This window comes from Aythya fuligula, chromosome 2, assembly GCF_009819795.1.
Source record: "Aythya fuligula isolate bAytFul2 chromosome 2, bAytFul2.pri, whole genome shotgun sequence".
Lineage (NCBI taxonomy): Eukaryota > Metazoa > Chordata > Aves > Anseriformes > Anatidae > Aythya > Aythya fuligula.
Genome location: NC_045560.1, coordinates 26081495 through 26106913, shown reverse-complemented (window position 1 = coordinate 26106913; position 25419 = coordinate 26081495). Strand labels below are relative to the sequence as shown.

Below are 25419 nucleotides of genomic sequence, written 5' to 3'. Positions count from 1 at the left end.
GTTTCGACAGAATTACACAAGTGTTTCTTCATGCCCTTTTGGCTCCTGATGTGAAGGTAAATAAAAAATAGTATCAGAACTGTATTCCCAGTAGTGCTCAAATTATTGATTAGTGCCATTTTTGTCAAAACAACTCTTCAAGAGGCAAGAAGTCAGATGTCCGAACAGTTCAAATCTCAACTTCCTACCTTCCCAGCTGTCATTTAAGCTTCTGTCTCTGTCATTTAAAAACTCGTGCATGCAAGCACAATGAGTGTAGATGTGTAAGTTTTAAAAAAAACAACAAACACAAAGCACACGGAAAATACAGAATGATTTGGTAAAGTAAGTGTTAAAAGAACTGCCATAAAGAAGGCAAACCACCAACATGTATGACCCAGCTGTACTTTAAGTATGTCACTGATAAAGCAAGCAATTTTTTAGGAGAGTTACCTCAGTCTGTATACATAAGTGGATATATATTCTGCAACTGAATATACACTAACCATTTATTTTATGCATTGTACGTGCACTAAGAATCTTCCTCTTAACCCCGCCCCGCCCCCCCAAAAATGGCTATACGCAGTTTCTGTCTAAACAAAATTATACAACTAACTTTCCTTGCTTTTTCCAGGAACATGCAACACCACCTTCACGTACTACCAGGGAGGCAAGAAGCCTTTAAAGAACTCTAAAGAACTCTAAAATCTCAATGAGATTTCTATTAAATGAGTTACTGTGGGTACAAAATACTAGCTAAACTCATGTACTGTCAATTTTGCAGTCACTGTCTCTGAAAAGTGTCTAAGGTGATATGCAACTATCATTTCTCCATGAAAACAAACAAACAACAAAGCACCTTGGCTGGTCCATTTGCAGTGGTGAGGAAATATCTGAAGCATGCAAAGAGGAGGCATCTTGGCTCAGCTCTGTGTGCTTTTTAAAGCAATATATTAATTTCATGCAAAATGCATTTTTAGTAAAAGAATAAAAAAAATGAGTTTAGTTAAAAATGATGTCTCCAGAGACTTAAACTAAAAAGAAATATTTCACAGAAAAAGAAGAAAAGAACATTTAAAATGGACTAAGTTATACTGGGGAAAAAAATCAAGAACAGGCAATATTCTACTGGTCTCAGGAGCCCCAGTGTTTGGGGAGGGACATCAGGCACATTAGAATGAGCACAAAGGAAAATCTTGCTGTACAGACTGAGTGTTGATGGGCACAGTCATTTTTGCTCCAATTAATACAAAAAGTAGTAATCAAAGCCAAACTCTGCAATTTGGTGGAGTAAACAAGACAGTGGGATGAAACAAACACATTAGAGAGCACAGAAATAAATGGGACTTCTGCTCTTGTCTTCAAACGATGTTCCCATCTTACAATCACATGAAGCACAAATAACAGGTTCAAAAGAAGTGATGTGTGCTTTACAGAAATAGAAGTTGTAAACTACAAAAAACATACTTTCCCTAAACGAATTCTCGCTTTTACCTGACATGAACCTACTAACAGGTTGTTCAGACCCACTGCCAGTAAGCTAGAATAAGAAATTTAGTGTTTTACAAAAGCAGACAGACAGACAAAAGTTATTTAACTCAAAAATAACAAAGGGAACAGCAACTGCTTGAGGTTCCTCACAATTCATTTTGGTTTTGTAGTTGACAACAATATTCCTTGTACAGTAGCTAATGAAAACCCATGTGCTCTTTAAACAAAACCTTGGTCTCTTTAGTCTCTACAGGTGAGCAAAATTCATCCATGGAAAACAGGTGAGCAGAGGTCTATTTATTGTTTCAAAAGTACATAGGCCTCAAGGTTTCCCCATCTGCAGGAGTAGCTTCTGCTCCTAGCCATCTAATTTTGCTATACACTGTCACAGCAAGCAGCATGAAATCATCTTTATGAACATGAACTGCGTTTCCCACTTTAAAGAGGAAAATACATTATTCACATTGTTTAACTATGTTGTAAATTCTTGAAACAGGCCAAGCCCCCACAAGCACAAAGGAGCAGCAGCACCAGCCAAGAAAAGGCAGACAGACCTTCCCAAATCACCATAACAAAGGGTGCATCAAGCTAAATGTTGCATTGTAACTCCACGCAGTCAGGGAATGCCATTTGAAGAACTATAAAAATAGCTCGAACCCATCTCTTCATTTGATATTTCTGAGAGTTTACACTAAATTCTTTCAGAAGAGCTATATAATGCTACTGTATCAATCATTGCTTTTACAGAAGTAATTCATATTAATGATGGAAAAATTGCACTCTGAGAGGCCTTGTCTCACAGAAGTATTCTTTACATTTTAAGACATTTAAGCACACTGTACCATTCTTCTTTTTGCCTGTTTTGTGATATTCTCCAATGGTTTTAATGTTGTTTTCCTCTCAGAATATCTTGATAAATAAGAATTAAAAATGAAAAAGTACTCAAATGACTATTAGTGTCGTTCAAATACATAAAGATGTTGTTTCAAAGATGCCCTACAACCACTTGTCCATGGCCAGAGTGAACAGGATTTGTCAATATGATAATAATTTCAATTCCTGCATCACTTCAGGGCAGCAGGTCATCTGCTTCATGTGACTTTTGTCTTTCCGTGTTGAACACAAAGAAGATGGTTTCAGGTTCAAACTAAAATTCCATGAAATGTCATAATTTGACTACAGCATGCCCAGAACACTGTGTTAACACAGCAAAGTCAAGAGGTTTCAGTCAAGGATACAGATTTGGGTTTTATTTAGCAGGCTAGCTAGGTGATACAATGACAGTGCCTATTTGAAAGCCTTCAGGTCTTGTTTTTTGACAGGATACAACAAATTAGAATGATGTGGGATTTTAGGAAGCCAGAGGAACTGGTGATGAGTAAAGTTTGCAGCAGGCTACCTAGCAGCAGCACCTGAAATGCCATACTGTCCAATATTTGAGCTATCAGCAGCTCAGAGCGAAATGACATTTACTGCACGTACTGCTAGCACTGCCAGACCTAAGTAGTACATGAAAAATTACAGATACTGCTGGTTCTGCTTCGCTCATAGGAACATACCAACAAATTGTGAGCTGCTGCACATTTATCCTGCTTGCCTTTGCATGGATCCCACTTATGCATACCTTTTTTTTTTTTTTTTTTTTGAAAGTGTTTGTCACTTCTGCCCAAGTTCTTGTGTTTCCGTGCAAAGACATGAATGACGCAGCATTTGAAAGCATCTTACAAGCTGTGACAATGTGCAAATCATTGTAGTAACAGATTCTCAAGTATATGCAGGACACTTCAGGGTTCGCACTACTTTTACAGTAAATGATGCTTCTTTGAGAAACACAGTGTTAGCATGAATCTTCCCCACCAAATAACGGACATACAACATTCCTGCAAGGTGAATGAGAAATTACAGCAGGCAAACAAATATCTAATTCAGCACATGACTGAAATCCAATGCATGCTGGCTGACAGAAGTCAAAATTTTCTCAGCATTGCTGCTATATTACATAACTATGATCCTTCCAGAATAATTAGATGAAGCTTGGGTTACAATGAAGACTATTAACCCTCAAACCAGAAGAATGCCAGCCAACTGGTGACACAGCAGAATACCAGGACCTGAACGTGCCTGGAACATGCTCTCTTCCTGTGATTTGGTCAGCTCACAACTTTAAAAAACACAGTCATGTGTAGCGACTCTAGGACTCAAACCCAGATTGCTGATTTCCTGCTCAGGAAACCTGATAAAATTTTGCTGTCTTTGAGGCTCAGAATTTGACAGCTGCAATGGAGGGTTGATAATGATCATTTTTTGTGTATTTATGTAGTGGTGTCGTTGGATATCCATGTCACCACATTTTAAGAACTGTATGAAAATGAATGGGATGGTTTCATAGCTCTGAGACTGAGCAACTCTTGTATAATTCTTTGTCATCTCAGCATGTCACATCTTACACTGGCAATCCACATTTTCCTGAGCTTCATACAGTCAGAATCACTATCGCCGTGAGCAGATAGACTTGAAAGTGTAAGTTTTTTGGTACATTTGTGGATGCATATTCATTCAGATAGTAGAAACTGGTATTTTCTTGCACCAAAGATGCCTTGCATACCAGAGCCAAAAAATGCAAGGCAGTGGAGTCTGACATACAGCCCCATTTGCCATAGCAGAGTAAGGTAAGATCAAGTACTGATGTTCATATTTTACAGTAAATAGAGCAGAAGTGTTTGTGGTGACCAAAAATGTCTTTGTACTGTGTTTAATGTGCATTAGAGCACATTACTACTTCCAATGTGACAATTGCCTGGTTGCAAATTATATGAGTTTACTTGCAAGGCACAGTCAGGTGACAAAAAAATAAACCACACTGAGGACTGCTGCAGGTTCCCAATACAATCTACTTCTTTATAATACTGTTAATTAAGAAGGGAAACATGACCTACTGCATACTTCAGCAACTACACTCCATCCATTTATTCTGAGAATAAGGCTTACCACCCATCTCCCATACACCATCATGTGGGAAATGGGTATAAAACTTTGGTGATCCCAACATTGTTTGTATTTGAGAACTGATGCACTCCTGCATTTGTTCTGAAGCCTAATTCCTTCTCCTACCAAAAGCAATTTTTGATGACACTCTGGATTTCCTGCAGTAGATGTCTCTTCCTTTCTTCCTCCCCCTTCCCTCACATACTACATAGACGTCCCATTTGCACTGCATAAACTAATGGGCAAAACATACAGATCATAGTCACAGATGTGGCCATCACCCCCTGTGTAGTGCTATAATAAGAAAATCATGCCTTTAAGCCTGTTAATTATTTGTACTACCTTCGTTTCTCTATGAATAGAAAACGCTTCCTGCATTTAACATTTTTCCTGTTAAAAATTTATGTCGGGAATGAAGCTTAAGAGTTTTTAACTTCTGAATTGCAAAAAGGACAAGAAGACACATCACAGAAAGTATCTGATACCTAGTTACTCCTGTCCTGTTTCACTGCTGTGCTGAGAAACCTTTGCATGGTCACCTGTATGAAAGTGTCACTGTTAGCATCAACACAGCAACAATACCTACTGAAGGCTGAGGTACCACCACGATCAATATTGATCCACACAGATTTAACAAGGTTTTCTTTATTGTCAGATGCTGAGTTCTGACATTCGCCTGGAGCATGAGGGCCAGCAAACCAAACCTTTGAGATTTTTGCAGGTGGATGTGTTCACTAAGTAAAAGGCTTAATGCATCAGCTGCTCGTGTAGGTCTGCCTTCAGCTACACATCCCTTTATGTGTACATCAGCTATCTAGGACACACCTCTCCTGCCAACACAAAAGCCACCAGACTATGTTTAAGACAAAAACGATGTCATGGGTCTTCAAACCCTGATGTCAACGGCATGCTGTGATGAGTTGTCTAATGTTCCAAAGGCTGGAGGGAATTGTCTCTTTTTTATTTCTGAGGTGAGGATAGATTTCCTTCAAGAAACTAATCAAGATCTTGAATTTTAATTCTAGGTTAAGCAGGAGTTAGAATAATAGCATATTTCTATTGGTTGAGGAGGGAACAGAGAGGATACGGACTTTCTAGCCTTCATGGTCTTGCACAAGCACACGTACATATTCATCCGTAATACCTACAACTTTCACTTATATGAGTTAATTATGCACCTATGATGGGATTCATTCTAACACATATTCAAAAATTTTTATTTTTAGCATCAGTGGAAACTGAAGTGACTGAAAGCATCACTGGGGCTAGATAGGATTTTACTAAGTTTTCTGGAACACTTCTTATGATCCTGACCTATTGCTAGTTTAACAGTGTGTTTCAAAATACTCTCAGCCAAGCATATCCTTATTTTACTTCAGACTATTTTTCTCCCACTTCACTGTTTAGAAGCCTTCTCTCAGGACCTAAAAGAATACTAAACTGAATTAAATGCATTGCATAAACTCTCTATCCTATCTCTCCTTCTCTATCTTCTCCTTCCCCAAATAAAAGAAAACAAAATTTTGGCCTCGGAAAAAACACAGTAATACATGGAGTCTGAGATTTCAAGTAATATTGTTCAAGATAATGTGAAAGGAAGGTGGTACGCTTGAGCTATGTGGAAGTGATTGGTTACACCAACTGCCTTTTATCCTAACTCAACCTAGCAGCTAATTTAGGGGTAGCATAGTCGTCTCTGAAAAAGATCTCTCGTTAATCTTTCTAAGTATCTTGACACTCAGGCATACTGGGAATTTTAAGAGCTGGAAGAATTTATGAAAAATAACTGAATAAAGCTGACAGCTTTAGAACCTTTGTATTGGAACATCAGGCACTAATCATGAAGATCAATAAATGCTTCAGACAAAGTAGGTTAATTCTGCATTCTGCAGAATAGCTGTTCACACAGAAACAATAAACAGTGCATGGAAGGAGGCGTCTTACTGGGAATTTTCAGAACATTTCTTAATGTTCTGAATAAAGACAAACATTAATTATTCTAGGAAAAAAATGAAAGGTCTAAATCTTTCCCAACCCTGTAGAAGTCAGAAGGTGACTTTTACCAGTTTTCACAAACATACAAAAAAAAAAAAAGGCTTCAGAACATGCACAAGCAGATCAGTTTTTTTCCCTGATCTCAAACAAAGCAGGCACCTTCAGAAGAGCACTGATTACAGAAGCATCAACCAATTTGATATTTGCTTTTATGGAACAAAAGAAATCTTCTAAGTCCATGCTGAAAAGCTTTGCAGTAACTTTGTTCTTCAAATCAGATTGACTGCCAAACCCTAAAACTCAGCAGCAGGGGTAATTGACGGGTGCATAGTTGACCTCTGTGTGACAATTAAAAAGCAGAAACCAGGAAAATAGAAAACAGAACATTAAAAACCACTGCATAATGAAACACTAGAAAGCGAGTTACCTCATCATCATCTGCATCGTATTGTGCATAATGCTGTTCCAGGAGCTCTCTCTGGCGGCGTTCTTGTTCTAGAGTTTGGCTGATCAGCTGTGCAACCTCACTCACTTGTCCTGGTTTTTCTCGTCCAATTACGAACCTATAGAAAAATAAAAATGAAAAAATGATTATTCCTATTGTTTTACCAAAGTTCTTGATTTTTACCTGTTTTTAGTCTAGGGAGTAGCCTTTTTCTTCACAGATACATGGATGTGATCGCTTTAAACGTGCTCCGTGGACTCTTGTTTGCCAGAAGGGCACCGCATGCCAGACACTGGGCGATCAGAACATCACGGTATTTATGGGATGAAAAAACAAAAGTGAAGGTGACCACTAAAGCATTCACTCCAAATTTCTGTAGAAAAGATTTACTGAAGTTGAACTCCACAGATACAGACCTAGAGCAGGGCAATTTTTTTAAAACAGTATCAGCTCTTCCAGTCCCCTAAGAGAAGCACATTTCTTGGAGGCCTATGGCAGTGCAGAGGAACAGTACCAGTATGAACAAACTTCTGACAGCTCACAGTGAAAGGAACATGTGCTAGGGTAACTTCTTTCTCCATCTTCTCGTACAAGACATTTCTGAGCTTTTCTATTATATTATATATATTATATATTTATATAATAGAAATATTATATATTTTATTATTTTATATATATTATATAATATATATATATATTATATTATATATTTCCATTATATATATTTATTATATAAAGCCTTTCTATTTGCTGTCTATAACAGAGAATCTCTTTCCACATTTTTAAACCTGACAGATACAGCCTCCCTAACTTTAAACTGAATTTAAAGCCTTTATTTCATGAACTTCAGTTGCTAGGGAGCATTTTTCTCCACTGTGAGCTATCATTGAACACTGGAAGTGTATTTCTTTGGCGTAACAAAAGACAATGAAAGTTACCTCTTTTTCTGGCTGAGACTTAAAATTCTGCTTCTGAGTTTTGCTTTCCACAACTGAAATTCAGAGTTGGCTTTGATTGTAACCCTTTTTTAAGCACAATGGCATAACCATAGTTAGGCATTTTGCTACCTGTAGCATTAATTATAAAAATACATGCTACGGTACTAACACTGTAAAATACTGAACAAAAGCTCTATTTAAAAACGTCAAGTTCAAGGAGTATTTTCTTAGCAGGCTAGAAAGACAATTAGGCAATTACAGATGAAAGAGTTATTATGCAGAGCTGAAAAGCATAATCAAGTGACATACTGCATATGATAAACTATTTGTTTCCACAACATCTGGCTCAAAATGATATATTTAATTTATTATTGGAACAGGAGGTAGAAGTGTGCATTATATCCCGTGTTAAGAAAATGATTTTGATTAGTACAGCCTCTTGCTGTTAATGTCATTTGGGATTTGGCATCCATGAATAAGCCAAGTTCCTGTGAGTGGATGAACCTGAATCCATTTTGTATGCCAAATGATTTGTCAGACTCTATGAAGTCAGGCACTATAGAAAGGAACACAACATGGAGAATATTTCAACATCACCAAAATACGCAAGTCAATAATTACTTCCAAAAGGTGAGAATGAGTGACTCTCTTTGAAACGACACAAGGTGCTCTGAAAATAATTTGCACGAAGGTGTCTTAGTTTAAAAACATTAATAAAAAGTAGAGAAGAAAACAGAAAAAAAACACTCAAGTAAATAACATCATTTTAATCTTGATCATAGCAGATCACAGTCTGGCACTCACATGCTACAATTACAAAACATGACAGCAATGATAAAGACCTGGGGCTGAAAGAAAAAGAATGTTTCTTCATGGCCTCTGTTCTTCATCTGTTCTGCACACTGACTCATAGTCGGATCCTGTTCCCTCTGAATTTTAATTTTACAGCCAAGTATTACAAAGACTAAAACAGCCACGCTTTCAGTCTCAAATGGGAGGAACAATGAACTTTCAATATTACTACATGCAGTAAAAAAGGATCCAACCCATGCTTGCCATGTATTTCTCTCCTCTATGTAAAAAGAAATTAAAAGAGAATATGGAAAAAAACCTTCTACTTTAAATAAACATCTTAAGCAAGGTTATGCATGAGTGTATTATTTGTACGCAGTAGAGAGCATGTTTGTAAACACACGAGGGAGATCACAGATATGGTAAATTATGGAACTACTAAAAGTAGTAAAAATATCATATTCCTTCCTGCCCTCTGCCTGGTACCTTCACCTCCCTTGGGAAATAAGATACTCAAAATCCTTCACACAATCATTTTTTATACTCAAGCCCTAGGACAGACAATATGTAATGGAACTAAAGTTTGATAACGCCTGATGATTTGGGATTAATTCATGAGGACTTTGGAGTTCTTACACTAGAAAAGGAAATTTTTCTGGTTTCCAGCTGAACTCCATTTGCATATTAGGAACGGTTTTGACCCTGTAGACTTTATTACAGTAATATTTTCATATAGACAAGGAAGTTCACGTAACAAATAAAGCTTTTTTTTTCCTCTCATCCCAAAGTCATACACAGTTTATAATGATTTTCAAGACTTGAATCATATGTCAGAATGAAGTTCCTCAATGACACCTGAAGCTGTTAGATGACATGAATAAAAGCCTCAAAGCAATGACAAAATATACAACAAATGCTTTCCAAAACAGAAATATGCAAGGAATCTTTTATTTTCCTATAATTTATTGCTTTAAAGTGAAATGTTTCCAAAGTGTCTGAAAATAAATATTCAGAAGCATTCAATCTGTGATTGATGTGAGTTCTAGGTACAGGATAGCAAACTTGTGAAATGGAGTATAAGGTTGCAAACATTACAATTTTTACATACAAAATCAAATCTTTTGACATTCCATGACCTTAATAATACTAAACCATATATTACTTAATGAAACTATACTATATATTATAATGATGTTTAACCTACAGCTAAAATAACCCATAAAGTATAAATTTGTAAATGAAAGAGAGTCTTCTCTCTTTCAAATAAATATCCTTCTCCTAGAAGGAGAAGCAGTTATTAAAATGCTAAGCATGAATTAGATCTTTAAGCCCAGAATGGCTTTAAATACAACTATCATAATCTGAAGTGCTTAAGTATGCAAAAGAGACATAAGGTTGTGATTCACTGACCAGAAAATTAGTCACTGAACCATAATATGCACACTTCAGCGAAGTGGCTAATTATGTATTTCCCATCACTCCGCCTCACCAAAATTAAGCACATGCATTTCAGACTTGATTAATTAGTCTCAAGGGCCACAAGTATTATAACAAAGACCTATAAATTCTATCAGCAATAATGTCTTTAAGAAGCTGGTTATGTTTCTGGATATGAGACAAATGAGGGTTTTCAAACCTCAGGAAAGTCAGGAAATGCAAAATAAAACCCAGCAAATCTGCAAAGCTGTACTACAAGCCACAACTACACTAAATCTCAGACCATTACAGATAATTTCTGATGCCCACAAAACTGGAAGAGAGGAGAGAATGACACTGAGAAGCAGGGCATAAGCTGACCTTGATACTCACAGTTGCACATGGTATAGCTGAATTACCAGCTGTGAAATATTCTCTGCGGTCATGGTGTTAAGATAAACAGGGATAAGGCTGGGAACATAATTAGTATTTGACTCTATTTCAGAAATAAGAATATCTAAAAAATACAAAATCTGGAGAAATTGAAAATTAAAATGTAGTATTGGTGGTTAAGAAAAACATTCTACTGAAAGTGGCAGCAACACCAACATCTCCTGCAATCCAGTCAGGATTTAATGATTTTAAAGCAGACCCAGTATATGGCTTTCTGCATATTTGCAGGTTTTATTAAATAAGGATCTGCAGACCTGTGCTTCTTGAAATAACAAGTGTATATATATTATATATATATATAAAATATATATATATATAAAACTAGCCATGGGAAACAGAAACATCATTGTAAGAATTAATATAATTAAATAACATTTCCATTCTTCTAAGTACTTTCATACTAGCAAATGTGTAGAGCCAGCAGCTCTGTGACACAAACCTGAAGCTCTATAGCATGGATTTTTAGTGACTTATTCTCAATGAATGATTTCTCCTAAAAATACTTCAAGCATTATGTGCTCAGTAAAAAATAATTTAGCTTTGATTACTTAAATACAACAAAAAATAATTAATTAAGAATAAAACAAATTCACTTCAAGAAATAAAGAACATGTTTTTACTGCAACAGGATTCACAGTGACATTTTATCTTCTAACCCTTCCTAAAATATAGTTTAGTCAATAAAAAAAAAAAAAACTTAGTAAATTTCATTGAATTTTTTTTACAGATTTTTTCTGAAGACTGGTTTAAAAAATGGCTTCCCTCTGAGCTTTAAAGCACAAAGCTGCTTCTGCTACCATTTATCTAATTTATTTCAAGATGTCTTTAATTACCTACCCTGGCTGCTTCCATTACAATAATAACCATATAATTAATCCAAAGAGCTAGAAGTGGTATGAACCCTGTAAGAAGGCAGTTTTATTTAGTTTCAGCAGTGCAAGCTGGAACTCGTCACTTCTTCACAAGATGGCAGCCTGCGACATGGAGGTCACAGACCGGGCATCAGGAATTCACCAACTGTGAGGTGCAATTACAGTTGTTCAAATTAAATGCTCTGAAACTTCAGAATCATTCAGGCTCTTGGAGGCACTGAATAGTTTGGGATGTATGGGAGCTCTGGGCCACCCCAGCCTTCCCCAGCTCAAAGCAGGGCCATCTCAGCCAGTCGGTCTGGAGCGGTTTTGAAGCCAGGGATGGAAAAATTCTGCTGCCTCATTGGGGAACCGGTCCCAGCGTTTGAGTTACCTCATAGCGCATTTTATTTTTGGATAATATGGAGTCAGAATTTCCCTTGCTGCAACTTCTGTTCACTGCACAGAGTACATACAAAGACTCTGGGTTCACCCTTTCTACCTCCACAAGGCAGCTGAGGCAGCAGGAAGATCCCTAAAATCCCATCCCGCTTTTCTTTGGGCTGAGGAAGTTCTTTCCACCTCTTCAGGGTGTTTTCTGCACAGCTGCTCAGCAGCTCGCCAGCCCCAGCTCACAGTGATGTGCAGGCCTGTTCTGCTCCAGGTGCAGGGTTCTCATTTGATAGGGTTTCTGCCAGCTCGCTGCTTCAGCCTGCACAAGTCCCTCTGTACAGCAGCTCTGCCCATTAGCCTACTGACCACTCTCCCCAGTTTCTTATCACCTGCAAGCTCCTAAGAGGCTTTCTGTCTTACGTCTGCCAGTCCACGCAGCCTGCCCTTGCATCAGAGACAGGCACACGTGCAGCAACCTGTAAAGCTGTTAGCTGGAACAAAGGAGAACTGAGGGCGAATGGCAGAAGGAAGTAAACGAGGTTTGCCTGGAGATTAGCGATGGCAGCGCCTCAAAATGAGCACAAGCAAGAGAACAACTCTGCCTGGAGATCAGCACCCAAAGTAACATGAGGAAGTAACCATCATCTGGAGGTGAAAGGGGCAATGACTGAATGAAGTCACCCAAGGTCATGTAAGAAACATCTGATGCAGCAACCCCTGCAATGCCCAGCTCAGGATGTTGACATGAAAAGCCAGCACAAAAGAGAGAACTTTGCTGAAGATCCTCCACAGAGCCTGGAGAAACAGCTGCCAGCACAATGAACTGCTGTGCAGAAACTCTGTAGAGCCTCCGTCCCTGACCCCACAGCCAGGATGAAGTAGGCTATGTGCTGTACCTCAAATGTGACGATGCATAGCAGCACCCTAAGTTATCAGTCATTTCAGCCAGTTGCCAGTTCCTTTTGCCCAGTCAGCACTCAGGACAGGTGTATGGGAACATGACTTGGTGTGGCCATGGCAGGAGCTGTAGGTAATGTGTAACAGTGATGAACCAAGAATGAGATGTGCATGCAGTATGTGCTGCCAATTGCTGTTGTTGTTGAAACATTATTTTACTAACTTTGCTTATTTTTGAATTAATTTTAATTATTAAGTATTTCAATCGAACAAGGGATTATCGATTTCACTTGCATAACCATACTCACAACGACTGATCAGCTGCCACAGCACACGGTGACAAATCTGGTATATGGTGCATGGGCAGCAGGCGCTAAAGGTACAGAGAACCACATATGAACCCTTGCAGGAAACGTGGAAATGGCCCTGCAAGAATGTCCACATCATTAATAAAGATATTAAATAGTACTGACCCCAGTATTCATCCCTGAAGGAATGCTACAAGTAACTGTCTGCCAGGCTTTATAATAGTGTCCATAAATAGACCTCTAACACTCTGGACCAGAAGTCCAGTTGACTTTCCACTCATCTTACAGACACTCTCCAGTCCCAATTTCATCAGATAGAAGGATATTTAAGGGGATCATGCCAAAAGCCTTGCTAAAGCCAACTTAAAATCTACTGCTCTCCCCTCATCCAGAGTCAGTCAGTGGAAAAACTGAGGCAATCACTGATTTATCTCCAACTTTTCTGCATCCATGGTTTCCTACTTCTGTTGCTTGAAACCCATCTTGTTGCCCTTCACATTCTCCACTAGTTTCAACTCTGGCTGAACTTCCACGTTCCTAATTCCGTTCCTACATGCTCAGCAACACTGCTATGCTCTTCTCAGGTAGCTTACCCCTGCTTCCACTTTCTGTGAACTTTGTTTTGAACCTTAACTGAGACAGCAGTTCCCTATTCATCCATACTCTTCTGTCACACTTGCTCAAAACTACTGCACTACTTTTATGGTCCAAGGAGGGTGTCTCTTGGGCTCTTTTACCTTCCAGGTCAGTGTCCTACAGCATCCTGCCAAACAGATCCCTGAAGAAGACAAAATTGCTCACCTGAAGTCCAGAGTTGTAATTCTAATATTTATCTTCATTCCTTTCCACTTTTTATACTCCACTATTTCATAGTTAATGCTGCTAAAGCTGCCATCAACCTTCACTGAAGAACTCAACAGTCCTTCCCTATTTGTCAGTAAGATTTAGCACACTGCTCACCTCAGCTGTCCCACTGAACACTTGTGTCAAAAAGTTGTTTATGATACACTCCACAGGTACCCTGGATTAATTGCACCCAACCATGCTGCCCTCGTGGTAGATGTTGGAGTAGTGTAAATCTCCTGTAAGTCTCTAACCATAACCTCTGAAATCACACGTCCACAGAGCCTTGTGACATATTCAGGATCTTCTTCAGTGGTATTAGTGGTGCTGGTGGAAGAGCAGCAAAATAACAGCTTAAGGGCCAGAAAAGGCTCAGCAGTCTCTCCACAGCATCTTGGATAGAAGTCCCTGACAAACTATGCTACTATCAACACTAAATGGTTATTAGAGTTAGACAATTAGAAAGTCATGTAAAAAAAAAACAAACAACAAAACAGCAATATTAATGCACTTAGATTAATTATTTCCCCTAGAATTCAATTCTAGGCCAGGACCTCACTGACACATTAGCTTTATTCAGAACCACTTCAAAATTAGCCAATGGATTCAATATTTTGGCACCTCTCCAGGTTCTGGTCCTTACACTGCTCTGTGCTTCTGAGAGCCCTGCCAGGGAGCACTCTCTTCCATCTCCTCCAGCCAGCCTGACAGTTTCCCAACAAAACAATCATATAACAGTTTTTCTTGTATACACAATAATCATTTAATCAGCATTCTCTATAGCACCACACAAGCCTTACAGGAACGGCCTCAAAGAAACAAACTTGTAAGTCTATGCTTTACCGTTCCTGAATGTAAGTGAAGCACGTATGCCAACTCTGTTCAAAAGGTGCAAGTCCCATCTGGGAATGTTTCTACAGCTGGACTGCATTTTGGGGTGAGATCTGCCTTTACTCATCCTTACCCTCGCTGGTATCTGTGGGAAGCCAATCCAGGAAGGAACTGCGTATGGGTCAGAAGTAAGCTGCTGAGTTAGGACCACATCCACAGTCCACGTAATTCCATGACCCAGATTCTAGCCAAGCTGAACCACACTCATAGCACAATCCAGGTGCAGCCAAATGCTCTTATAACACCATCTTTGTGGTTTGCTGAGTTACCCTGCAAGGATGAATGTTGGGTATTTCTGCCCAGCTGTCACAATGTTATATCAGATTTATCAAGGTGCACCAAAACTTGCTGGCAACTTCCACAGCAAAACATATTTCACTTAGAAGGATGGAAGAAATTAGCTTAACAAACATTTATGGTGGCATTTTGGTTGCAGTGGTATGTTACTATGTTTAGATTCAACTGACTTGAGGATAAAGCGATTCAAAACCTGTCAAGTTGTTCCTTTTTGCAGGAAAGGAAAAGAAAACCCACTCCTTATGAAATCCAGCCTGATTAAATCTTATTATTTCATGTTACGTGCATTTTAAAAACAATGCTCTAGATACCTAGCAAAATAGTTTATATCTCAGCTAAAATGTTTGCATGAAGATGTATTTATATATTTCATGCTTAAACAGAGAATATCCTGTCCAAATGTGCAAATATTCCAGTAACTAACTTACCATAAAATTCAAACTAGCTAGATCTCGGGACAGAGGGGCTATGCTTATGCCAGTAAATTTAACAGTGCCAGGAAGGGCTCCCAAGCATTAGTTATTGGTCATCTACGCTGTTAAATGACTGGAACAATCTTTGGAACTATTTGGCCCGAGTTAACTAGTACTCTACAAAATAATATTCAGACACAGTCCAGGAGGTAGCCCAGGCTAGGAGCTAGCTTGGATGTTTCCAACAGACAGTTTGGATGTGGCCACTCTGCTCTGCAAGGTAAAAACGCTGAACAGTGTGAACACAGAGCACTGTGGTGCCAGCTGGCTTCGGTGCCCACGGGCAGTCTGAGGCACGCTGCACCTACTCGAACAGGCTCAGCCAAGAAATACAAACAGCACTGCTGCACATCCAGCAAAGCACTGATGAGTGCAGTTTTACCTCCCCAGTGCTAAGGGTTCGCAGTGCTCATAAATAATTTTTCATGTTACGTTCAGCATGCTATGCCTAGTAGTCTTGTAGCATGGTTACCAGTCCTGATAGGTTTTATATGATGTAATTCTTTGTAATACTATACCAAAATCAACAGGAGAAATTCACATTGTTTTGGTACGAGGCACCACAAATTAAGTTTCTACTGGGTGCCTAATTCAGGTTTATCAAAGACTTAACAATCTGCTCAAGAATCAGAACATCCACCAAGCACAAATGGCTTCTTAAGCAGCTCTTTATAAAGTCCCAGCACAACAAGCAGCACCGCAGAGTAAAGGACTTTTCTTTCCTTCTTTCTCTCTCCTTGGCTCCAGTACTTGGATTCAAGGAAACAGATAATGGCAAGAAAAGGAAGAACAAAAACATCACCTCCAGCCAGAAAGAAAAAAAAAAAAAAAAAAAAAGACGATTTAATCCAGCTCTCTGATTCAGACACAGAGGTAGCATCTTTTGCTTTTGGCTGCTGTGTCATTACCCGGGACTGGAAAGAAACAGAAATCTCTCCTGTGTCTTCCGCAGCATGGATCTGCATGGACTACGGAGAATGCCAGCAAACGTTTAAAGGACACAGTTGTTTCACAGGACAAGAGCAAAGGCAGAGAAATTAAGAAAGAACAAGAGAAAATCTGCACAGGCAGGCACACTGAAGAAGGAAAAGATGATTATCTAGGGAAAGGATTCACAGAAATAAGGCAATGCTCTTCATGCTTACCGTGAGCAAATATCATTCCCCACAGGGGTAGACGGCTGTTGGCTAGATCCTGCTGTTGACTTCATCTGTCCTCTATACTGTCTGATTACTTGCAAAGACACAACTATTTAAATTACCTTTCCAGATGTTATGATGTTAAACAAAAGTAACAACAGGCATGCAAATTACTGTTTTCTGAGACAGTATATTCTCCAGAAAGAAATCAGTTCAATGTTGGGGGAGAAATAGGCTGAAGAAAGAATAAATGATTTATCAAGTTTGTATTAATTAAGAAGTGAATATTTTAACTTTCTGCCCTTCAACTGCTCCCTGTGTAAGAGCTATCTAAAAAAGTAAAAACTTCATTCTTGCATTTCAGATTCCATTTGCATTACAGTAAGAGATAAAGAAATTAGGCTATGAACTGGGAATATGGGTTGAGACAAAGTCCTACTTTGAATTAAAACTGTCCAGAGAGGAACAGGCACAAAATGGTAATAAATGATTCTTTATGAGAACAGAGAATAATTAATAGTAGAGAGCCTCAGGGTTTGACTGCTATTGTTGGAACCTCTTCTTCAATGGTCTAGATTAATTAAACAGCAACACAGCAAAATTTGCTAACTAATTATTTAGCTTCTTAGCATCGGAAGATTTTGAGACATTTCAGAGGAGTTTAATTAAACAAGAGTTGTTAAATTCACTGCTGGGTCAGAATTAATACAATTAACTTCAAGGTGGTGCCTATCACGAGAACTGTTACAGGTTTTACCCAGGTTCTGTGGGGCTCCCTGAGAACTCAGGAGCTGACTAGGAAAGCACCATGAGAGCAACCGCTCAGTGCCTAGCAACAGTTTGGGAAGCTGAGAAAATGCTTAGTGGCATTCAGAAGACAGGATATGGAAAGGAGGACACGGAATTTAAAATTTGCCTCTCTAATAAGACTCTGAATTTGCTTAAATCTCTTAACAGAAACCTTCAGAGGAAAGCAGTAATGATAAAAACATACAAGCAGCATATGAAGGACTGGGATTTTCAGACAAATCACTCTCATACAATCCCCTTTCTTCTTATCAACCCAGTAAGACTTTCTGGCACCCTGACCTCCTTTCCTGGGACCCTGTGCTTCCCACATCTGCATAGGCATAAATCTTTGTCTTCGGTGAGGCTGCGAAGTGAAGTCACATCCCCCCAGTAATTGTTCCTTCATTTTCCAGACCCTACTGAAAACACCCACTTTTGTACTAGGAAGGACTGAGACTAGGCACATATAATAAAAAGCTGAAATTTTCTTTGTAAAAGAACTAACTTTTCTCTCTTGTAGGTGTGTTGAAGAAAAAACAAAAATCCCTGGAGGCATACAACTTTCCATGTGAACTTTCTCTGATAAGGACATTATGGTCCCTGGCATCCTTGCATTATGATGAAGAATGATCAGAGGGATGAGTGAGGTCACCCAGGCTCAAGATCACCCAAGCAACTTCAAAGAACTTTAGGTCTGCTACTCAGCACCACAGTCCATGAGGAAACAGCAAGCTAGGAAACAAAAGAATCCAGAGAAGCTCCACAACAGGATGGGATTCCCACTGTCAAGTTGCCTCCTTACCCTGTATTTCATGAAAGGAGGCACTGCTTGCAAGCTTCATGTTGATGGATTAGGTCCTAAATGGGTCAGAAGACGCACTGACCAATTAGTCACACTAGTCTGGTGCTGCCCTCTGACTGTTCCATGAACCCTATTAGAGAAGGACGACGCTCAATGAAACAGAAAAACAACACAAATTTCAAAAGAAAATTCCTCCTTTACACAATCAAAGATAAGATGTTAGTAAACTAAACAGTTAAGCAAAATTACAAAGAAGACTTGATATTTACGTGAATTAAAATAGCATTCATAGTTGCATTTGCCAGATTAGAGTCACGGGGGTACTAATTCTTAGCCCTAAAGACAGAAGCTGATTGCCAGCTGGGATTATGGAAGAATTCCCTCTCCTTCCTTCATCTCATAGGTTACCAGACTCCATCTGGTGGGTGCTGATTATCTCTCTATAAAACACTGTAAGAAAGAGTTGATGAATTTGTTATTGGAGAAGCCAAATTGGTTTGGCCAATGATCTTCTATTACGGTATGATAACTCTTCCAAATAGTTCAGTGCTTGAAACAGTGGACGAGGTAATAATAGATGCTTATATTTGCTCCTTTTCTCCCTCCCCCTCAACTAGAACAGTTCAAAAGGTAAAAGTCATGTTTTCATTTTCACAGATTCCTTACTATGTCAGCTACAGACAGTTTGGATATATTTTTCTGGCAGAAACATTGCAAAATCTATTCTAGGTCAATGACTTCCACTGTCAGGATAATTCAAAATGTTCAGAAAGCTCAAAGGAGAAAAATATATCACTCACTATTGGCATTACGCAAGCTTCCTGAAGAGGTATTGACTGCATTTATTGTAAAGAATTAAGAAGTGGCTTTAGTGTCATTCCGTTCATGAATGTCCTTTCCTTGCAGCTGATCCCATATAATAAACTTTGCTACAAAAACTAGCATGAGCTTTGACTAGATTCAGGAGAACAGAACTGTGTATATGTAATGCTGTGCTTTACAAGCAGAAGGTGATGCCAGCGAAATGCACACCGATCTGTGTGTGTGCAGGACACCAGGCAGAAGAAAGGCACACACATGTATGCGATAATCACTAAGATAACTATGCTTACTAAAGCAATTCCATAAAACTCACTGAACTGACACTGTTGAATAGCACACGTGAGTTAAGTATGTGTGCAAATTCTCTGGTGAGGGACAGACTCATGAAGATGCCTTGTCTTGAACTGAGCTGTGTATGAGTGTGAGTACGTTGCCTAGCCACTTGTACTTCAGAGGAGACACCACCATCAGGAAAGGCAGCAGGTATTTGTACAGCAGGTCATCTGGAGATGCAAACAACCTCTTCCAGTACTCCTGCTTCCCCCAGTGACATGGATTATTAACGGCAGCTGCCAAGGGAAGACTGCACTCAGAGGTCACTAGAACTGCTCTTCACACTTCCAGCAGGCACCAACTAATGGCTGGGGGTGTGTGAGTGAGGGAACCTGCCCAAAAGATCCCCTTATATTGCTCCCAAGGCTCCAGTTCAAAGAGAGTGGACATCAACAATTTTTCCATCTCAGCTCTACGAGTGTACCTGGGAAAGAGCATCTGACAAAAAACAACCATTCTCTCCACAAAACATGCAGAAGGCAGGGCCCTGGTATCATACAGGAAAGGAAAACAGTCAGCAAGATATAAATGCATTATTTCCTTTCATATCTAAATTCATCAATATTAGCTGTAGCTTACTTAACAAGCAAATGTTTAAACCTACAATAAGAACAAAACCATCAAACCATCCTGAAATCTCCATCTCCAAAAATAAAAGCTTTCTGGAACCATTTCTAATTTTGAACAGCTAAAAATCAACATAGCCCATTAGTGTCAGCAGAGCATCTGACAGCACGGCCATCAGGATCTGACCAGAACCTGGGCAGGACACTGATGCCACACAATGCTTAGCAACATCATTAAATCTTGTTCCCAGTTTATAGGAAACCGGGAAAAAAATCATGCATTTCTCAGCCAGTCTGTGTAAAACAGAAGAGTGATCTTTCTGTTTTTTTCTCCCATTAAGTTTTAAATGAAGCAAAAATAGAGGCAGTTGCACCACACTCTAGCCATTTCTTTCCTCTAATTGTGTATACATTAGTAAGAGGCTGCTAACCAGACAGTATGCGAGTATGCACACAGATCCTTACACATCTATTTTAGTTAACAATATTTAAGTATAATTTTTACTTTAATACTAAAGTGATTTTTTTTTTTAAATCTGGTTGTGATACTAATGCACATGGTCATTTTTCCTGTGAAAATACAGTATCTTAAGCTTACTCATGAGGAAAATACAGAAGCTCACGCATCTCTCCTTGATAAACGAGACCTGTCAGAAACCAGCTATCCTTGCACACAGGATGCCTACCTAGTATTCTTGACAATGTGAGATCTACAGCAATGGAGAAACACTTTCTGCAGTGTATTATTTTATGACAAAGGGGGTCTAGATTACAACCAGTCTGACTGTAATTCATACACCATGAGAAGATTCTGGGAGCATTCTGTGTGAAAATCACTTCACTTTTCTTCCTTCCTCCAAACCCGTTATTTTTCCATAGAAGCAAGTATTCTATTCTGTAACTTATTCAATAATAATTTCACAGACCAAGCTGATTATGTGAGTACTTACCTTTTTCTTTTTGTTCTTTTTTTTGAGTTAAAACATCAAACAGAAAATACATATAACATTTGCTTTGTGTACTGAAACACAGAAGACATTATTCTCTGTCATAAGGATGTTATGTTCAGACGTCCCAGCTCTGCAGAAACCTAATAAAGTTGATATTCATTTTTATAGCCAACTTGGTAGGAATACTCACAGCATGTGTGTCTTCACAGATATGACCCATGTAGCTACAACTGCAAATGTTACACAAAAATATATTCACCTGTAATTATGCTATGATTTTTAAGATTTTTTTTCCTAAATAATCTCTTTTAATAAAAACCTTGACCAACCACCCCCACAACACTTTGCAGAATACATATTCCAGTATTATTCCTTAATGTTGTGCTGGAACAGGCATGGGATTTCTGTAGAAACCTGTATATAACATCACTGGCTGGGGGGAACTGCACATCTTACATCCAGTAGTTTAGTCATGGTTCAAAAGAAGTCAGCCCCAAAATCATCAATTAAATGTTTCAGCTGTATTCAATAGAGAGGATTTGGAGAGCAAGCTGAAAGGTGCCTACAGAATGGTTGCTGCTTTGCAATATGCCAAAGATATTCCTGGAATTATTTTGTAGAGTTAAATGTTTGCTGAAATTAACAAGCTATTAAGCAGAAAAGCTATGTGACAGAATATGTTTTTAAATGGCAAAACAGTTCATTTCTCAGGAAACACTGTTCTTATTCATTTACAAACATTTTACAGTCTTGTATTTTCATTCAGTTTCTAGGCTACTAATTATTTTACAGATGCTTGCAGTGATGCCTTTCAGTTAACTACAGCCTAGGATCAGACAGTCAGAATCCCAGAGATGGTGTAGGGACACGGGGAACTCAGTGAAAGAATACTGGGCTGTTAATCAAGCCAGTACTCTCAACACTACAGTGCCCAGTGCCCTCCTCCCTCAGAGGCTGCACTGGAGAGCCCTGGTGGGCTCACTACCTTACTCCTCCAGCCCTGGGGCTGTAGTGTGGCCAGCAGAGAAGGGACAAAAACCTCTGCTTCTACCAAAATAGACTGACTCTCCTATTAGAGAACCCAGGTAATCTTAAGTACTTAACCACCACTTCTTACTTCTAAAATACTCACCTGACCTTTCCTTTGGTGTTTCTAAGAACAGTCGCAGCAAAATTTTGTGTAACACCAACCAAACTGATGCCGTCAACTTCCACAATTTGGTCATTCACTTGGATCCTTTCAGAAGAAAAACAAATATATAAATAAGTTATGGTGAATTCTGGTGAATTCTTGGCAAAACTCAGCATACAGATTTTTTTAAAAAAATTGATTTCAAATGAAGACTTTAAACACAAAGTCATTCATAAAGTGACTGAGGTAAATATCACACACGCAAATCAAAAGACTTTCTTCCCTGAATTGAGACTGTGCCTTCCAACATAATATTGGCAAGTGCTAGGAAACATCATCAAGGGAGCAATGAAGAATGTATCTGTCTGCCCTTGCACATATCATAAATCCAGGTTCAAAGTTACCACTACAATTAACTGCATCAATCATCCAGTCATTTTCCCTGTATATAAATACAGCAATACAAATTCTTGCATTTGTCATATGACTTAAATTAAATGAGATACTTGAACAATTCTTATATCATTCTTTCCAAAGCCAATTTTGAAAAACAGCATAAGACATAGCTCTGGTATTTCACGCTAATGGAAAAAAATGTGGTATTTAACTAAAACAACCTGCTCATCTGTAGAGAAAAGAGCTTGTGCATCAGACTTAATTGTGACCTACTCTCTTAAAATATTTCATCTAACTTGCTTCAAAAAGATGAATTCCCAGTGTAAAAGAGATCATGGAGCACACAACAATAAGATCTAGGGCTGTTTTAACAAGGACTATCTGTTTGAAACCAAATGCCAATTTCCAGTTGATACACTGTTCAATGCAGGAAAAGTTAGGAGGAATATGAAAAGCGCTGCTTTATCTGAAACAGGCATAGCTCTAAAGTCCCTAGGGCTGGCATAAGAATCATCTGGATTACAAATATTTGGAAGGAGGACTACTATTTTAAACTGTCCTCTAGAGATACACAAACTCCTACAGCTTCAAAAATGAAAAAAAAAAAAAAAGAAAAAACAAAAAAGCATTCAGAATTAATCAAAATGAGCAATTTTCAAGTACTTACATAGATGTTACTGATCCAAACAATACGGTTTATAAAGCAACCAAGAAACAGCTTTGAAAATTTTCCATTTTAATTATATGAAACTAACTAAATAAAGCGATTTAATTTCTTAGGATATCTTAGTGATAAGATTTCTTTTCAAAGACGAATTTTCACAGTAGAGGCCTTGAAAGAAGCTGAAGCATTTTGACTTGGGGAACACATTTCACTGTAAAGTCTGAGCCGATGCTTTGCAGTTGTACATGTGTTCAAGCTGTGTCTTCAATTCTTGGGACTCTGCTGATGAGTAAGAATTTCAGGATTTATTCTTTGGCAGCCTCACAACACAGAATGTCACTGTGTTCTGGAAGGGTTCTCCCTTCTGTACATAAGGAACTCCTATCTTGAAAATCACATCAGGCATTTAAATCTCAATTTTTATTTTTATTTTTTTGTGAAGCATTTAATAAATACACCTATCACATTGGTATCTATTGTATTTGGATACTGAAAAATTAATATTTTTACTGTAATTTAGCAAACACGAGGAGCAGTCAGATGGCAGCAGGTGTTCCAGGAAAGGAAGTTTAAGAAGCTGGTGCCCACTGAGGGGGAAGCTGTCACTTTCTTGGAAGAAAACTATATGGTGGAAGAAGAGATTCCTTTGTAATGGCAGCTTAGCTCCAAAACTTTACAAACTTCACTATGCAATGCTAGTACTGTTCACACAGATACACAGCACACTATTTCAGGTGAGGAAATGTCATCGTAGAGAACTGTTGGCTGCAGCTTTGTCCACAGACTGCAACTGACTGATTCCATTTGTCTTTCAGATTTTGTTTCTCCTTTCTTGCCTGTACGGCTCCTAAATTCATTTCGAGCTCTTATTTTTATGACCATTGTCTTCTGAACCTCTCCTTTGGTGCATACACATATTTTAATTATACATAAGCATGCATATATATCACACAACATGCAATTAACATAATTAGCATTCAAATTATATAATTATGTTTAATTCAAAAAGAAGTTCCCTGTCGCTTGCCGTGTACTTTGCTGCATTGCCCAGACCAAAACACTCTCACAGCCACGTTCTCCTGGTGGTCTCCCTCTGCTGTGGGCGGCCCCTCTCCAGCCCCCTCCCAGTGCAGCTCCGGACTTTCCCTGTATCCAAAATGCAGCCCTAACCCCCACCGCAGGCAGAGCACCAAATAAGCCACCCCACCCACCCTCTAACCAAAATTGTGAGGAGCCTTCCCTTTTTTTGTTGGAAAGCCCCTTTACAGCCCCCTCCACCTGGGGCTCTAGGCTTCCTCTGTCTCTCAAATCTAATTTCCAACATGAAAGAAGAATTGGACTCAGCTTGGCAAAGCCTCAATTGTAAAGGCTTAACTGATTTTATCACTAATGACATTGGTAATTTTTCTGATAATTATTTTCTAATGGCCATGACTTAAACCTCTGCCTATGTAAAGCAGCACTTCAATAAACTAGCAACTACAGAAGTAAACCAACTAAAGTCAAATAAATACTTGCCTAATTCTGTATGATGAACTTGCCTTGCTCTGTATGATGAACTGAAAAATTTAACCTGTGCAGAGGTGAAGGCCAGAGTATTTTTCAAGTTAGTAACTATCTAATGTTTCAAAACAGTTGTTCTTGATGTTCTCAAAATACTCTGAAATGACTCATCATCATATTCACTTGAAAGAAAAAGCTATTAAATTAGTCAAGAAAAAATTTTTCTTATTCGCTCTAAGGACTGATGTTCTATTTTACACACTAATAATCACTCTTATTACTTATTAACGTGCTTCCATTTGGATTTATCTCAAAGCGCCCTCCTTGGTTAAAGACTGCCACAAAATGCCTTTTAATATGCCAACTACACACTTACTACATGTTTGTTTTTATCAACTTGGATCAAGCCTGTGCTTCCCAAATATTGAGAAACCTTTTTGTACAGATTCCAGGTCTCCAAGTACTTTCTATCATGAGTTGATGGGTCTTGCAATACACGATCGAAATTATCCTACAGATATTAGAATTGTAGAATCAGTTAGGTTGGAAAAGACCTCTCAGATCATCTAGTCCAACCTCTAACCTAGCACTGCCAAGTCCACCACTAAACCACATCCCTAAGGACCACAACCACACATCTTTTTAATACCCCCAGGGATGGTGACTCTACCACTTCCCTGGGCAGCCTGTTCCAACGCCTCACAACCCTTTCAGTGAAGAAATTCTTTCTAATATCCAACCTAAACCTCCCCTGGTGCAACTTAAGGCCATTTACTGTAATTTATTTATTGCAATTTATTTTAATAATAATAATTTATGTATTGCCATTTATTGCAATTTATCATAATACTTAAAATGATAGCTTCAGAGAGGCTG

At 38.6% G+C, this 25419-nt stretch overlaps 1 protein-coding gene across 6 annotated transcripts in view; it reads right to left on the bottom strand.

Annotated features, from left to right (window-relative positions):
• PPP1R9A (protein phosphatase 1 regulatory subunit 9A) overlaps positions 1-25419 on the bottom strand; it is a 145380-nt gene that overhangs the window by 35974 nt on the left and 83987 nt on the right. For all 6 annotated transcript variants that reach the window (XM_032181201.1, XM_032181199.1, XM_032181202.1 and 3 more), the window contains exons 5-6: positions 21981-22085; positions 6878-7013 (exon numbers count right to left, since the gene is read on the bottom strand). In XM_032181201.1, the coding sequence (XP_032037092.1) occupies positions 6878-7013; positions 21981-22085 (241 nt within the window). The remainder of the gene's footprint in view (positions 1-6877; positions 7014-21980; positions 22086-25419) is intronic.